This window comes from Pelobates fuscus, chromosome 10 (assembly GCF_036172605.1).
Source record: "Pelobates fuscus isolate aPelFus1 chromosome 10, aPelFus1.pri, whole genome shotgun sequence".
Classification (NCBI taxonomy): Eukaryota; Metazoa; Chordata; class Amphibia; order Anura; family Pelobatidae; genus Pelobates; species Pelobates fuscus.
The window spans coordinates 37,474,418-37,490,124 of NC_086326.1; the positions used below are offsets into that span (position 1 = coordinate 37,474,418).

General features: G+C 39.3%; 1 protein-coding gene across 1 annotated transcript in view; it reads left to right on the forward strand.

The window, feature by feature from the left end:
* The first annotated feature begins 536 nt into the window (after positions 1–536).
* LOC134574690 (alpha-2-macroglobulin-like protein 1) overlaps positions 537–15,707 on the forward strand; it is a 35,145-nt gene continuing 19,974 nt past the window's right edge. The window contains exons 1-12 of the mRNA XM_063433810.1: positions 537–600; positions 3,842–3,963; positions 4,951–5,002; positions 5,304–5,393; positions 5,575–5,751; positions 6,024–6,105; positions 7,009–7,165; positions 8,211–8,285; positions 9,414–9,576; positions 10,903–11,105; positions 11,818–12,033; positions 12,247–12,371. Coding sequence (XP_063289880.1) covers positions 537–600; positions 3,842–3,963; positions 4,951–5,002; positions 5,304–5,393; positions 5,575–5,751; positions 6,024–6,105; positions 7,009–7,165; positions 8,211–8,285; positions 9,414–9,576; positions 10,903–11,105; positions 11,818–12,033; positions 12,247–12,371 — 1,526 coding nt within the window. The remainder of the gene's footprint in view (positions 601–3,841; positions 3,964–4,950; positions 5,003–5,303; positions 5,394–5,574; positions 5,752–6,023; positions 6,106–7,008; positions 7,166–8,210; positions 8,286–9,413; positions 9,577–10,902; positions 11,106–11,817; positions 12,034–12,246; positions 12,372–15,707) is intronic.

The window sequence follows — 15,707 nt, forward strand, 5'->3', positions numbered from 1 at the left end:
TATTTCAAGTGAAGTCCTGTATCAGACATAGTTCAGTGAAGACATCTAACGTTTTCTGCAGGAGAAGACTGGATGTGCTGCTGTCACTTGGGGAACAAAAGCAAGTTTTTGAATCATTCTAAAATGCTTTCGGCTTGTCTATTTTGCCCTTAAAATTAAAATCCATGTATTGAATAACCCTGTAACTAGATTTATGTTATAACTAAGGATGCTGATTTAAGGCTATGCATTCCCTTTTGCTAGCAAATTGATTGAGAATTTAAGCTAATAATTGTTTTCTGCTCTGAGTATGTCATATGAGTTTACTAAGTCTGTTTATATTTCAGGTACAAGTCTCCATTCCTATCAGCCAGGATTTGAAGGTGGACACGTGTCCTACGTGCCAGTATTCCAGATGTGTGTGTTCCAATCGTAGCATCATCTACAGTTGGAATGTTACAGCCAAAGCTATTGGTAAATAAGAACACTGTTTTCTATCATATATTTTAATCAGTGTATAATGTTCACCATGTTTGTGATGTTCTCACTTTGATATCATGGTAATAGATGCTGTTATCCTTGTGCCACCTATTTGCCGACCTAGTTTTACAATTCTCTGTGGTTTTGGTTCCACATACTCCTATGTAGCTAGTGTATTTTCTGTGGGAGTTTGGTTGGCTGGGTGGTATATATTTTCTAGGATCCACAGATTTAGGGACAGTCTTTGTTAAAGGGGTGCCCTCGAAGGCACATTAGGGTATATCTAAAAGCCATTCTTTTTTTTGTGCTTTTTTACCACTATAGCAGCTAGGTGTAACTGTCCAGGCCCTGGGGAGATAGCGCAGCTAAGCGTATGTCCTTGCCAATTGAGTTTGAGGTTACGTTTAAGTAGATGGAATGAGATGAACAAGTTTTTTAAGGTCTCAAACCTCCCCTGCTCTAAAGGTTTAACTTTAGGTTGCCTGAGGTCTCGTGCCCATCGAGCGTGGATAAGGTCGGCTGATGGCAGGCATTGGAAGGATTTTTATGACGAGGGGGGAGGTGAGAGGGAGTGGTGATTAGGAACCACTCCATGTTTTTATTGGCAAGGACGGTTGGGTCACTGTATAACACTATGGGTGGAGTTATATATGTATATATGTTAATTTATGCTTATTTATGTCTAATGTTTTGGTTACAGAAAAGAAGAGATTTAATAAATAAAGTTATGGATGTGTTATGCAGTAATTTAGTTGTGATAATAAATGCTGTGGCCTGTTTCATCCATACTAAGTGGTCTGTCGTTATTGGGGGGTTTAATGGGGTAGATTTTGTTCTAGGCTGCATCGCGATTCCCCACTACGTACATACAAGGCCCTGGGGAGATAGCGCAGCTAAGCGGACAAGGGCACATGTAGGAGTGTGGGGATAGATGCATGGGATTGGTTGGGAAGAGTCTGTGGGTGTGATTATGTTCTGTGTAAGACAGTGTGGGGGAGGTCTTACCTCAGTGCCACTTGGGATTCGGGCCAGCAAACAGCTTCCCTCCCGCCCACCCTATACTATATTTTGTCGCAGCTAGCCGGGGGTATGTCCTTGCCAATTGAGTTTGAGGTTACGTTTAAGTAGATGGAATGAGATGAACAAGTTTTTTAAGGTCTCAAACCTCCCCTGCTCTAAAGGTTTAACTTTAGGTTGCCTGAGGTCTCGTGCCCATCGAGCGTGGATAAGGTCGGCTGATGGCAGGCATTGGAAGGATTTTTATGACGAGGGGGGAGGTGAGAGGGAGTGGTGATTAGGAACCACTCCATGTTTTTATTGGCAAGGACGGTTGGGTCACTGTATAACACTATGGGTGGAGTTATATATGTATATATGTTAATTTATGCTTATTTATGTCTAATGTTTTGGTTACAGAAAAGAAGAGATTTAATAAATAAAGTTATGGATGTGTTATGCAGTAATTTAGTTGTGATAATAAATGCTGTGGCCTGTTTCATCCATACTAAGTTGTCTGTCGTTATTGGGGGGTTTAATGGGGTAGATTTTGTTCTAGGCTGCATCGCGATTCCCCACTACGTACATACAAGGCCCTGGGGAGATAGCGCAGCTAAGCGGACAAGGGCACATGTAGGAGTGTGGGGATAGATGCATGGGATTGGTTGGGAAGAGTCTGTGGGTGTGATTATGTTCTGTGTAAGACAGTGTGGGGGAGGTCTTACCTCAGTGCCACTTGGGATTCGGGCCAGCAAACAGCTTCCCTCCCGCCCACCCTATACTATATTTTGTCGCAGCTAGCCGGGGGTATGTCCTTGCCAATTGAGTTTGAGGTTACGTTTAAGTAGATGGAATGAGATGAACAAGTTTTTTAAGGTCTCAAACCTCCCCTGCTCTAAAGGTTTAACTTTAGGTTGCCTGAGGTCTCGTGCCCATCGAGCGTGGATAAGGTCGGCTGATGGCAGGCATTGGAAGGATTTTTATGACGAGGGGGGAGGTGAGAGGGAGTGGTGATTAGGAACCACTCCATGTTTTTATTGGCAAGGACGGTTGGGTCACTGTATAACACTATGGGTGGAGTTATATATGTATATATGTTAATTTATGCTTATTTATGTCTAATGTTTTGGTTACAGAAAAGAAGAGATTTAATAAATAAAGTTATGGATGTGTTATGCAGTAATTTAGTTGTGATAATAAATGCTGTGGCCTGTTTCATCCATACTAAGTGGTCTGTCGTTATTGGGGGTTTAATGGGGTAGATTTTGTTCTAGGCTGCATCGCGATTCCCCACTACGTACATACAAGTGTTACTTTACACTTCAGCTCAGTGATAGAGTGTCACAGCATCTATTAGTTAAATCTAGCATTTTCCTAGAATATTTTAACGATTTGGTGGGCACTTCTTCACTGATAATGTCCTACGTTTTATACTAATAATTAAAGGGAAACTCCAGTGCCAGAAAAACGATCCGTTTTTCTGGCACTGGAGGGTCCCTCTCCCTCCCACCCCCCAATTCCCGGTTACTGAAGGGGTGAAAACCCCTTCAGTGACTTACCTGGGACAGCGGCGATGTCCCTCGCCGCTGTCTCCGCCTCCGCGACGCTCCTCCTTGTGATTATGTCGGCCGGTGGGCGAGACTAATCTCGCCCACCGGCCGAGGAGACCTAATGCGCATGCGCGGAAATGCCGCGCATGCGCATTACGTCTCCCCATAGGAAAGCATTGAAAAATCATTTCAATGCTTTCCTATGGGGTTTGGAGCGATGCTGGAGGTCCTCACACAGCGTGAGGACGTCCAGCGACGCTCTAGCACAGGAAACCTGTGCTAGAAACTAGGAAGTTTCTAGCACAGTTAACCCTGCAATGTAATTATTGCAGTTTATGAAAAACTGCAATAATTACACTTGCAGGGTTAAGGGTAGTGGGAGTTGGCACCCAGACCACTCCAATGAGCAGATGTGGTCTGGGTGCCTGGAGTGTCACTTTAATTAAAAGTTACATTTTATTAAACTTTTGTTCAGTCAATTAAAGCTGAATTTAAGGTGGGTGTTTGTTACTGGTAATATCCCACGTTTTACACTAGCAATCAATTAAAAGTAAAGTTTTATTAAACTTTTGTTCAGTCAATTGGAACCGAATTAGATATCTTTCCACAAACATCTGATTAATTACACATTAATTACACCGTACCAGCATTATTTATTTTATTCAAGTTTTTTGATGCTCAGCAATCCTCCTATATTCTTTTCTTTTTCTGCCATTTATTCTCCAGGGGTTACCCCCCACTTTAGGAGGTTTTCTCAGTATCGGCTCCCCAGTATATTTTTTTAATTTCTGCTCTGTTTTTTTTTTTTTTGTCACTTTGATATCATGTTCCCCTAGGTTTGGTGACACTTGCCGTGAAAGCAGAGGTTGTGAGCAGCAAAGAACTCTGTGAGGGAAACAAGATCATAAAACCTACTAATGGAAACATAGATATAGAGAAGAGACAACTTCTTGTGAAAGTGAGTCAACTATCTACTGGGTTATGCAAGTGTGGAATCTTACTATTCCAAAAATTTAAATTTCAAAATGTTTCTTTTGTTTTGAGAAACAATGTCCATCTCCTTTCATATTTGTTTAGATCTATTCTGAGCATCTCCACTACTGATGGTTATATCAGCTTGTTAGAGCAGTGGTATTGTCACTACATTAGAGTTGAGAGACCAAGGTTCTAATCCCAGTTAGACTACCTTACCAGTAAGTGTCCCTGGGCAAGACACCTTGTGATATTTATCTGCTTTCCTCATAGATTGTAAGTTTGTTTGAGCAGGGCCTTCTTCACGTTTCAAATCTATATTTGTAAAGTGCTGTTGAATATTTTGGTGCTAGTAATGATAATAAACATTTCAATATCTGGTTTGAGTTTTAGATTAGTAACAAGCTTTATGAAGCTATGTCCACCCACCCAATATAAGTGCAAAGCGTGCTCAGAATAATTAAGGAAAAAATATATTGAGGACAGTGTTCTCAGCAGTTTTTCACCTATGCCATGGGTGAGGATGGTTATATAACAGTGGACCAGAGGACCACGAGGTCACCTTGGCGCCATATATAATTACATTCTGATGAACAAGATGATTCATGTTGTCTATACCCTTTGGTGACTAAATAGCCAAAGATTCCAAAGACTCTGTCTATCTAAATGTGCTTTGGCACTCTGCACCTCTCAGGCTTAGTACCCAAAAATATAATTTTATCTCTAATTATTAGCTAAGGTATGCATTCTGGAAGCTTTTAAAAGTTTCTTTGTGAAGCATTCAGATGAAATTCAACTGATAGGAACTGTAGTAACTGGGGAATTATTGGTTATTGTCTGTTCCTGTGTGGCAACTTTAAAGAATATCTGTTAATTGCATGTCCTCAGTGTGTCATGTAGCCTCATGCCCCATGGCCATCTTCTTTCTGTCTCCATCCACCCATTCATGCTCTTTTTTTTTTTTATCCATTAGCCCGGAGGCCTCAGGAAAGAAAACGCACAATCATTCCTTTACTGTGTGGAAGGTAAATTCTTATTGCCAAATAGTGTTTTCACTTCTATCTTGACAAAAAAAGAACTATTTTGTTATTTAATTAATACCTGCCCGCTTTCAGTACCTGCCTTTCTCAATCTATATTCCTACCTCTATTACCTACCATTCTCAATCTTCAATACTAGCTCCATTACCAGCCCTTCTTGCCATACAGTAGTCGTATGCTTCCACAGGTCAGTTAGTATTGTTAGTCTGTGTCTGGTCATGGGCCAGACTGTCATGTTACATTGTTACTCTTCTCGTATGATATATTTCACTTTTTCTTTTCTTAGAGTCTAGTGGAGAAGTTCTGGGATCATTTTCTCTGAATCTTCCCGATATTGTGGTGGAAAATTCGGTCAGCGCCTATGTATATGTCGTGGGTACGAGAGACATACTGTATACCTTCCAGTGACCAATAGCTGTATATATCTCCCAGTGACAAATAGATGTGTAATGTAGTAGTAGAGAGCTGTGAATGATCCAGTGGCAAATAGCTGTGTAAAACCTGTGTAATTTCTGGTAACATATAGTGACAGCCAGTGACAGATTACTATGTTGCAGGTGACCTACTGGGATCCGCGTTGCAGAATTTGGACAACCTGCTTCAGATGCCATATGGATGTGGAGAACAAAATATGTTAACCACTTCTACCATAGTATATGTTTTGCAATATCTCGAGGCCACAGGTCAACTGACCCCTGAAGTGAGATCACAAGCTACAAGCTACCTCCAGAGTGGTAAATGTTTCTGCGTGTCCATTGGACTGTCTTTCCCAAACTATTTATGTCTGTTTGTATTTGTCTTAGTCCATCACAAATTCTAACTTTAGCCACATTGTTGCCAGGATAAGTTATGACATTGGCAGATTGAAATTGCATTGAAAACACTCTTGCATCATTAGGCTCTGCCTAGCTATACACATCTGTCTTTCTCTTTCGGTTTGTCTAATCTGTTCTGTGTATTTACTTATTCAACCACATTTGTTTTTATCTTCACCTTCCTTTTCCAGGATATCAACGAGAGCTAAATTATAAACATTCCGATGGATCATATAGTGCATTTGGAGAGTCAGACGGTGAGGGCAGTACTTGGTGAGTATGGGGATTTGAGTTCTTCCATTTTAAAAACGCTTCGTATCTAACTATCAAATAAATCTGTCGCACAGTGAATAACACAACAAGATATGCATTAGTGTTTGATGGAATCTGTAATGAGCTTTATATATGTAGATAAAACAATAAAAAATATATTAATAGTACGGACGTTGTATTTATATTTTTTAGAATTTTCTATATATCTTTAAAACATTTTGTAAATATAAAAGTACAAATTTCTTGCTTTAATCATAATCAATAAATCAGGCTGATTATTTTTTTATCGAAAAAAGAAGAGAAACTGTAGAGCACAGATGTCATATTTGCATAATTTATTTCATTACAAAAAGTAGTTTTTAAATAATGGATAGCACATGAACGTAAAACATTAATTTCATGATGGATTGCCTTTTAAGTTATGTAAAATAAATAAATTGTTAATGTATTTGTTTATTCTTTACAGAAATATTAATGCTATTTTTTTATTTTTTTTTTACAAAAACTGGGTTAAAAATAAGTCAATATGGTCAACAAAGTCCAGATTGCAGGTGTTTGTGAGGCACATTTTGTATTCTTTCACCTTCATCTTACACTTTTACTCAATCTCACACAGACTCAATCTTAATACCCACAGGTTTTAATGTTGACTTCTGTAGATAAATCATTTGAAAAGTTTTTTTTCCACCAGTTTGGAATTATGTCTGATGCTGAATCACATGAATTAAATCAAGTCCAATGTTCTCGCCTTACTATTTTCACAAATTCTCTTCTAGTACTTACAATCTCCCCTATTCTTCATGCATTTGTTGCTATACATTTTTTTCACTCTTATACATTTATTTATTTGATTCCCACACTTACACGTTTTCCTTTTCCCCACATTTTCTTTCCTATTACCAGGCTTACTGCTTTTGTAGTAAAGTGTTTTTCCCAAGGAAAGCGTTACATATTTGTTGACGAAGATGTAATCAACATAGCCGTGGCATGGCTTCGATCCGTTCAGCAGAATGATGGATGTTTTAGGAGCGTAGGGTTTGTTATTCACACACTCATGAAGGTAAACATATCGCAATGGGCAAAAGATCATGCAGACCTATGGCCTGTATTTGGCCTATTTGCATATAATAGTGTATGGGATCACTATGCAACATTTTAATGGAAGCCCTTATTACATGGGTCGTTGAAGCAGAACCACATGTTGGATAATGACAGTAATAATAATAGTATAATAATACTCAACAATAAGCTTATAATATCTTATAAACCATGCTAGGCCTACATTTAGTTAGAATCTGATGGTACAATACTTTTTAGTAAGTGAATTTCCCACTCACATGGTGTAGAGCTTCAAACAAGCTCCAGTTTCAGTAGCGTATAGTGGTATAATCCCCACAAATAGCTTTATGTGCCATAAGTATGATTCCAGTATTATTCAATGATAACTATGTCAGGACAAAAGGATAAATCTAGTAGTATGGTTAGTAAAGAGGTGTATGCTTGAAATGACAGGAAATAAACTCACAAGAGGGGAGCTTTGTACTGTGCTCAAAATGCCAGGTGTGTGGTGGTACAATCCCCGCCTTAAGGATATTTTTTGTGACTATTGTTTTGGTAGTGTAGAAGAGACCAATATTACAGGAAGAAAAATAAAAGCAACATATAGTGCTCACTATATTATACATTTTGAGACTATACTGACATTTAACAGAGCATTGCCACTGCTCAATGTTTCCGGCGTAGGTAGTATTATCCCTACCAAGGATTGGGTATCCAAGTCCCACAGGAAGATGCTTTAGTGAGTGTTACCAGGGAAAGGAATTAGAAGTAACAGTAAAAATATCTATGGTAGATCCAATGTAGATGAAAACTAAGTAGCTTTATGGTTGTAACAGTACGAAAAAGTGTAAAAACAATCCACAACGTGTTTAACCTGGCCCATGTTTTTTTTCAAGTGGATTACAGTAATGCATGGGCCAGACATATCAAAACTGCACCAAATACTTTGCTTAATGCTTTAAAAAGATAATAAATACACGTTTACTGTGCTATGGATGATATTTCAGTAACCCATTATATATTGTTTTATATTACTCCCTGTGCAGGGAGGTGTAGAGGATGATGTGTCTCTATCTGCATATATCACTGCTGCACTACTAGAAATGGGAATACCTCAAAATGTGAGTATTTTACATTGTATTAAAATAGTGAGCACTATAGTGAAAGCACAATACAAAAATGTGACGAATTGTGGTACTTGATTATACAAAACCCCCCAAATGGCAACAGAAACAAAAATAAAAAATAAATCAAATACAAAATATAATGTTAACATAATACATTGGATAAAATGTAAAAGAATACAATAGTGAGAACACTCAATAAGTTAAAAGGTTACCACAAATATAAATGGATACAATCCTACAATAGAAATAGAAATAGAGACCATAGGGTAATATAGTTAACACATATATTAAAACCACATATTACTGGTCCAAATCACATGTTGCTGAGACACTTAGAAAAATCTGGTTCAAACTAAAGGTGTAAAGCAGAGAATACAGCAGATACAGTGGATCCTTGTTGTAGTCAGAATATCTCCTGGCTGTGTTATCAATATTTCCACTTAAAAATCCAGGATGCAGGATCAAGGTGAAAATACACAATTTATTAATTCAACATAAAGATGTAAAAATATAAAAACAATGAAAGTCCACTGGTTGCTTGCCACTTGACGTGTTTCGGCATAGAGCCTTTCTCAAAAGTGGTAGTCCTGTTCTCCTCCGCGATTCTGTTTATAAATGGAATTTTGGCGCCCTTTCTTGGTGGATTCCGGTTCCCATTTCCGCTTACATCATCATTCCATGTCCGGAGCTTACGTTTTGCATCCTTGCGTCATGACGTCAAGACGCTATTGGCGTAATGACGTGGGAGCCGGAAGTCTTTAAACAGCCATATTGGAAAGTCCGTTGTAAACTGCAGTTGGACATATTTTCTCTGTGTGTTTAACTTGTATGGTTTGGTAGAAATATTATAAATAATTTTCCGGGTTTCTACATCACTTTCCTTCAGAGTATTCTCTTTCTATTTGTTCAACTGATAAACTTGTTTTGGGGTCATTTGCTTTTTCCTGCACATGGTGATGTCTTATTTTTGGTTACCTCAGACTGGGGTGATATTGTATAATAAGGGATTTGCTTCTCCTCCATCTCAGGTAATTTATGCTTTAATTTTACCAGCATCTACAGTGTTGTGTTGTTTCATCTCTATTGTTACTGTTTTATTTGAAAACAAGAATCTCTCCACAGAACATTATCCTGGCCAACGCGATGAACTGCGTAGGAAACAAAGTCTCTAATCTGACAAATCCTTACACTCAGGCTTTGCTAGCCTATGCTTTCTCACTTGCCAATGATCTAACAAACAGGGCAATTCTTCTGAACAATCTGTATCAAGTTGCAAACTCGTCAGGTAATAATCCCGATTAGGAATATATAAGCTATATGTATGTATAGATATTTGTCAATCTGTCACCTATCATACAAAACTGTAAATAGTGTAAAAACAGAACTTCTAACAAGCGTTTACATATATTTAGCAAAAAATACATAAAGTTTATAGTAGAATGTTAACTGTGAAATAAACTGCAAAGGCAAAACATGATATTAGATTGTAAAAGATAAATGATAACAATGTCTGTAAAGAGAAACCAACAAATTTAAAGTGAAAGTTACAGTAAGATATTACGTTATCTACTAATAACAATAATAATGAAAAACATCATAATACAATTTGTGGTTACTTTGTTGTACCGATGTTTAGTCAACAAGACCAGTGATTTTAAATGTAATTAAATGTACTTAGTCGATCTAGGTTTAGCTAATAAGAACAATGATTAAGATTGACATGTAACCTTAAAGAGTTAAAGGTTTTACCAGTCAGAACATTTGGGGAGGAACGAACCAGCATATTTAAACAGGAGAACCAGAATGGAGTAACAGCACATCTGAGGAAGAAAGGATGGGGTGAAACGCAGCACTAGGGAGTGCTTTTTCATTTATGTTATCATGGTTGGGTATCGAAAAATCATATCACAAGATCTTCTCGATTGGAATTTTAAAGGGGAATTACCCATTTATGAAAAAAGGCTGAAAACCAGTTTGCTCTGAGTTATCCTCTAAAATGAAAGATAATAATTTATTGAAAGAAATAAAAGGCGGGTATTTTGATGCTTTTCCTACTCTGAGAGTCTTCTGATATGTATATTTGCATTAGTATTATGCCACCTAAGATCTAGCAATGACCTGCTCCTTGCTTCTTCTATTATCACCACTTCCGACGCTAGACTGCAGGGCTTCTCTCGAGTAGCACATACCCCCTAGAAAGCATTTCCTCGCACTGTCTGACGTTCCCCTTGTCTGCCTTCCATTAAATGGTCCTTAGAGACGTTTATGTTCAACTCAGTAACTAAAGCATTCCATTTGGCCACAAGAAATGTTCTCAGCTCGCTTAACACTGTCCTCCCTATTGCAGTGCAACGCCTCCTATTTCCCACCCCTCCTATCCACCTAAGCTTCCACAGGAATAGGACACTCAACACCTCCTCTATTTGTTTGTCAAATTTTTGTGGTCTCTAAGATGTATTGTATATTTTTATTTCTACTTGTACCAATTGTACAGATGGACAGCACTGTGGAATGTAAAAAAGAATCATAATAATAATTATATAAAAATGTAGTAAAATAGAAATGTTTCTCTTTGATGATGCAAGAAAATAATTAATCTTCATCCTTTTAGGTGATGAGACACACTGGGAGTATAAACTGCAGTCTTCAGGATCGGAAGGTGGAGTGTCAGCCAGTGTGGAGTTAAGCTCTTATGTTCTGCTGGCTTTGGTCTCAGGTCCTAATGTGACTACAGAAGATATTGAGAAATCATCACATATTGTGCAGTGGTTAATCAAACAGCAGAACCCCAATGGAGGCTTCTCATCCACACAGGTAACACAAAGTGGAGCTGGGGATGATTTGGAATGTTGTGACGCTGTTGCATTCTATAATAAATCTCCATCACATCTCAAGTAAGGTGGGGCTTTATTGAACACCTTAAGTTATACACTGAGAATATGTTTCTTCACAAAGTATGAAGGTTTTTAGGGTCAGTGAAGTTGTACAGATGTTGTGTGGAGGTTCTCTCGACAGTTTAGGATTCTCAAGAACGCTCTAGGTTCTTTAGATTGTTTGAGGTTCTCAAGAAGACTTGAGGTTGTCTAGAAGTGTTGGGATTATTTTAACAAAACAAAAAATTGGTTCTACAGGCGGTGTCACGTTTTATAATGATTGTATTATTTTCCATATAATCCATATGTTTTTTTCTGAATCATGGATATTCAACAGATCATGATTCTTCAGTTTTCCATTGTTATTATTATTATTATTTATATAGCAATGTCACAAAATATTTAGAATGAGTTAATGGAATAAAAAATAGATTGACAGACAAAATTAATTCGATTCAGAAGATTCTGTGTCTTGTCCATAAAATTACAATCTGAAAGAGAAGGGACACTTCCTAAACGAATATAAGCATTTCTCTTTTTGTTTCTCTAATATACTTTATAACCAGTTAAAGCATTTTTATCCTTTGTATTTTAATTGGAATTTTACAGATTTGTGTGTGAATTAACTCCTTCTTGTCTACCTCCCATCACAGGATACAGTTGTGGCCATTCAGGCACTGGCCAAATACTTGCGTATTACATTTAGGAAAGAATTGAATGTGAAGGTGAAGGTGTCTGATAAAAATGGATATCAAAAAGAGTTCCAAGTGGATTCACAGAACCGTCTTTTACAGCAAAGTGATACCCTGCCACATGTGCCTGGAGTGTATTCTTTAGTTGTCACCGGCAATGGTTGTGTCTACATTCAGGTGGGAATACATCTGTCTCTGTATCATCCCCATTTGGTTTGCGTACTTCTTTCTTTTTTTTGTGTGTCAACAATACAGTGCCATTTTTAGTTATTCAAGGAGAATCATGGGCCTCTACTTATATGGCTGTGATTGTAAATGAACGCACTTATATTAAATACAATTCAGAACATCTGTCTTTTCTGCTGATATCTGCCTTTATGTCTCCTACAGAGTGCCCTGAAATACAACGTGTATCCAGAAACCAGTCGCATGACGTTTGACCTCAAAGTTTCTGCTTATCGCTCACATTGCAACAACCAGGGTCAAGAGCAATTGCAGCTTGCTATATCAGTCAGGTAATGTCCTTATTATAAAAATGTTAATATAGTTATCCCTCCTATGACCTATTTCTCTTTGGCACTCAATGTTTTTTTTTTCCAATAAACCAAAAGAGTGATTGTTGTTTAATTATCCATGCCGTGTAGACAAATGTTTAGTGTTTGGGATGTATTATTCGTATGATGATCTGCACTATAATAGATCGAGTTATATCAGTGCTGTAGTCTTTCTATTATAACTGTTGGTATATTAAACGGTTAGCCCAAGCACCATGGCACTTCCGTGATTTGCAGTGCTAATTGCGCTGGAGTCTATATCTGCAGCTTCATGAGTTGTCATCTGCCAACCCAAAACTGTAGCTGGCTAATGTCAATTATGTTCAAATCGATGAAAATTAGACACCTAAATTGGTGAAAGGTTGAGCTTGATGGACTCATGTGTGAAGGTAGTGGGTAGTTTTCGCAATCCCACATAATTTCCCTTTAAAAGATGACTTGCTTGGGGCGGAGCCGACAGCCGAACAGAGTGGTCGCAACTCCGACGAGCTCCGTGATTTTACAAGCGTATTTTCCAACAAACTACAAAATATCACCCCCCAAAATCGTACAAAACAAGCTGATCACCCCAACAAACTAGTCAGCATGGGGAAGAAAAGCAAAAAACTAAAATCGGACGGCACGCGTCCAGGTGCCAGTATTGGAGACCTGTGGCGGAGAGCACAGGGAGCCCTGGAACCTAACATGGCGGATTACACAGGCTACATGGACGACTTCACTAACTCCGACGACCCACTCTCAGACCAAGAAGAAGTGGCCTTACCCGCCTCGAGACCGCCGACACTACCCGCGGTACAGGCGGATGCTGCACCGGTCACGAAAATGGAGATGAGGGAGCTGTTGGCAGAGCTTCGGCGGGGCATCCAGGCCGACATGGCGGAAATGAAGAGAGACATCCAAGGCCTGTCGGACCGGGTGGATGCAGTCGAGAGAGACTCCTTGAGCCACGAACAGCGACTAACATCTGTACAGAAAGATATCGCTACCCTACAACTGCAATGCATACAAACGGAACACAAAATGGCGGCAATGGAGGACACGCGGCGGGCCCAAAACCTCAAAATCCGAGGTATAGCGGACTCTGTCTCTGATGCTGAGGTGCCTCACCTCATTCGACGCCTGGTAAGCACAATACTACCCGCAAGACAGGCCAAGGGAATTAGCATTGACAGTGCATTCCGTATACCCAAACCCACGACGGCCCCAGCGACAGCACCCAGGGACATTATAGTTAAATTCCAAAAACGCCAAGATAAAATGGCCATCATGGCAGCCACCAGGGGAAACACACCTTATGCCTTTGAAGACATGTCCCTCTCGTTCTACACGGACCTATCTAGGGGAACAATGCAATGGCGCGCAACCCTCAGGCCTCTCACTACCCTGCTCCGCGCACATAACATACAATATCAGTGGCGCCCAACCCGCAAAATACAGGTGCTCCATGGGACGGACACATATCTCATAACCGACCTACCAGAAGCACAAAAGCACCTGGCGGCTTGGGGCCTCCCGCAAGATGCCATACTGCAGCCTGCCATGCCCAACAACTCCCATACGTGGAATCCGGCCACATCCAGATCATTTGTCCCGAGAACTCCCCAAACGGACCTACCGGCGAGCTCGCGCTGACACCGTAGGTGGACTTAAAGATCCGCACCTATCACTTTGTTGAGGTCCCCTGGACTGTAAAGTATAACATGAACGCTTTCCAGATCAAAGACTACCCCATAAAGCACTCCGAGAACATCGGCTAAACGACAACATTGGCCTACAGCCCGGAAGCCGGCCTGGACACAGACCGGGATACCTGATGTTCTTGCGGGGACACCACTGATTGCATACCCAGAGACCCAGGCTCTTCCTTGTGTTATGTTATGTTATGTTATTAATATTTGCTTTGTTTTATGCCCTCATTCAGAAACTACATGACATTAAGCTAACACTTTAAGTCACAGTAACGCGCGAGAGGCACAGCATACTGAGGTGCATATCTCTCCCGGGCATACGTAGCGCTCAAGCAACTAGCCACGGGGCTAACCCCCCAACTACTCATTACGTCTTTGACCTACTAACGCCTCCACATAGAATATGGCCGTCAACCACCGGCACAGTTGGCATGCTGGATTAGGATGCCTACCCCAAGACCTCAGCGTAACCTCTATGCCCAGAAAAGTAGAACAGGGCACACATTTTTTATTTTCCCTTTTTGGTATACCGCTATATAGGCATATAACCTACGTAGCCCCATCCCGTGCCTGACTAGCAAGACCCCACCTTAATTGACCTGCTACACAGACAGCGCCCACATAGTCGGATTGAACAAAATCAATCACACATTCCATCACCTAGAACCACTCTTCGAGTTACTCAAGTTATTTATAATTTTTTTTTTTTTTTTCTTGTTCTATAGTTAAACTTGTACCTCTCCAACTCAGCTGAGCTGAACCAGTTAATCGGTCTGTCAAGCTACGTTGATATATACAAAAATGTGCAGAATTCTCTGAATGCTATTCACTTTAGTTACATTACGATACATCGTTTATTCCTACATGCTGTGGTGGCATTGTAAACATGTTGTGTTTTTTCCATGTAATTTTTAACATTAATCTAGAACTGTTAAACGTTGACCGCCCTACTTTACTTCACTTTACTATTGCTAAGTTCACCGTTTAGCTATGCTTAAAAATACAAAAAAATGTGCACTTCCTCATGCCACTGTCAAACTCCAGTACATCTCTTAACACGCTGATGTGGCGTATGTCGCTACCTTGTAACACCCTGCACAACAAAAATAAAGAATTCAAAAAAAAAAAAAAAGATGACTTGCTTTTAGGCTACAACGTTTATTTAAATTCGTATATATGGGTGGAAAAAATCTACCCTGGATGAGTGGAAAAAATGGTTGATTTGATCTCGAATTCTGGTTTAATATGGTAGAGAGAAGACCTCAACTGGTAAATGAGCTCCCCATTAGAGCTCTGAAACAATAAAACTTGATGTAAGGGAAATGGACCCTAAACGTACCAGGAGATCTTCTAACCATATGTGGAAACAGCAGTATTGTTCCAAAAATGAACCCAATACACAGATACCAAATAGTATAGAAACAAAGATAAAGATAAAAATACTCAATTATAAAATGTATATATAAATGAAATTATTTTCTATTTATGCACTAAGTTAAACTGGTGCAAATAAATGTTACCGTCTATGTGGACGTTTACAACCAAGTACATTTGTGTTCAGCTACATTGATACAGTATCTGTACTGCTGGGTCTGTATAATACCAAGCA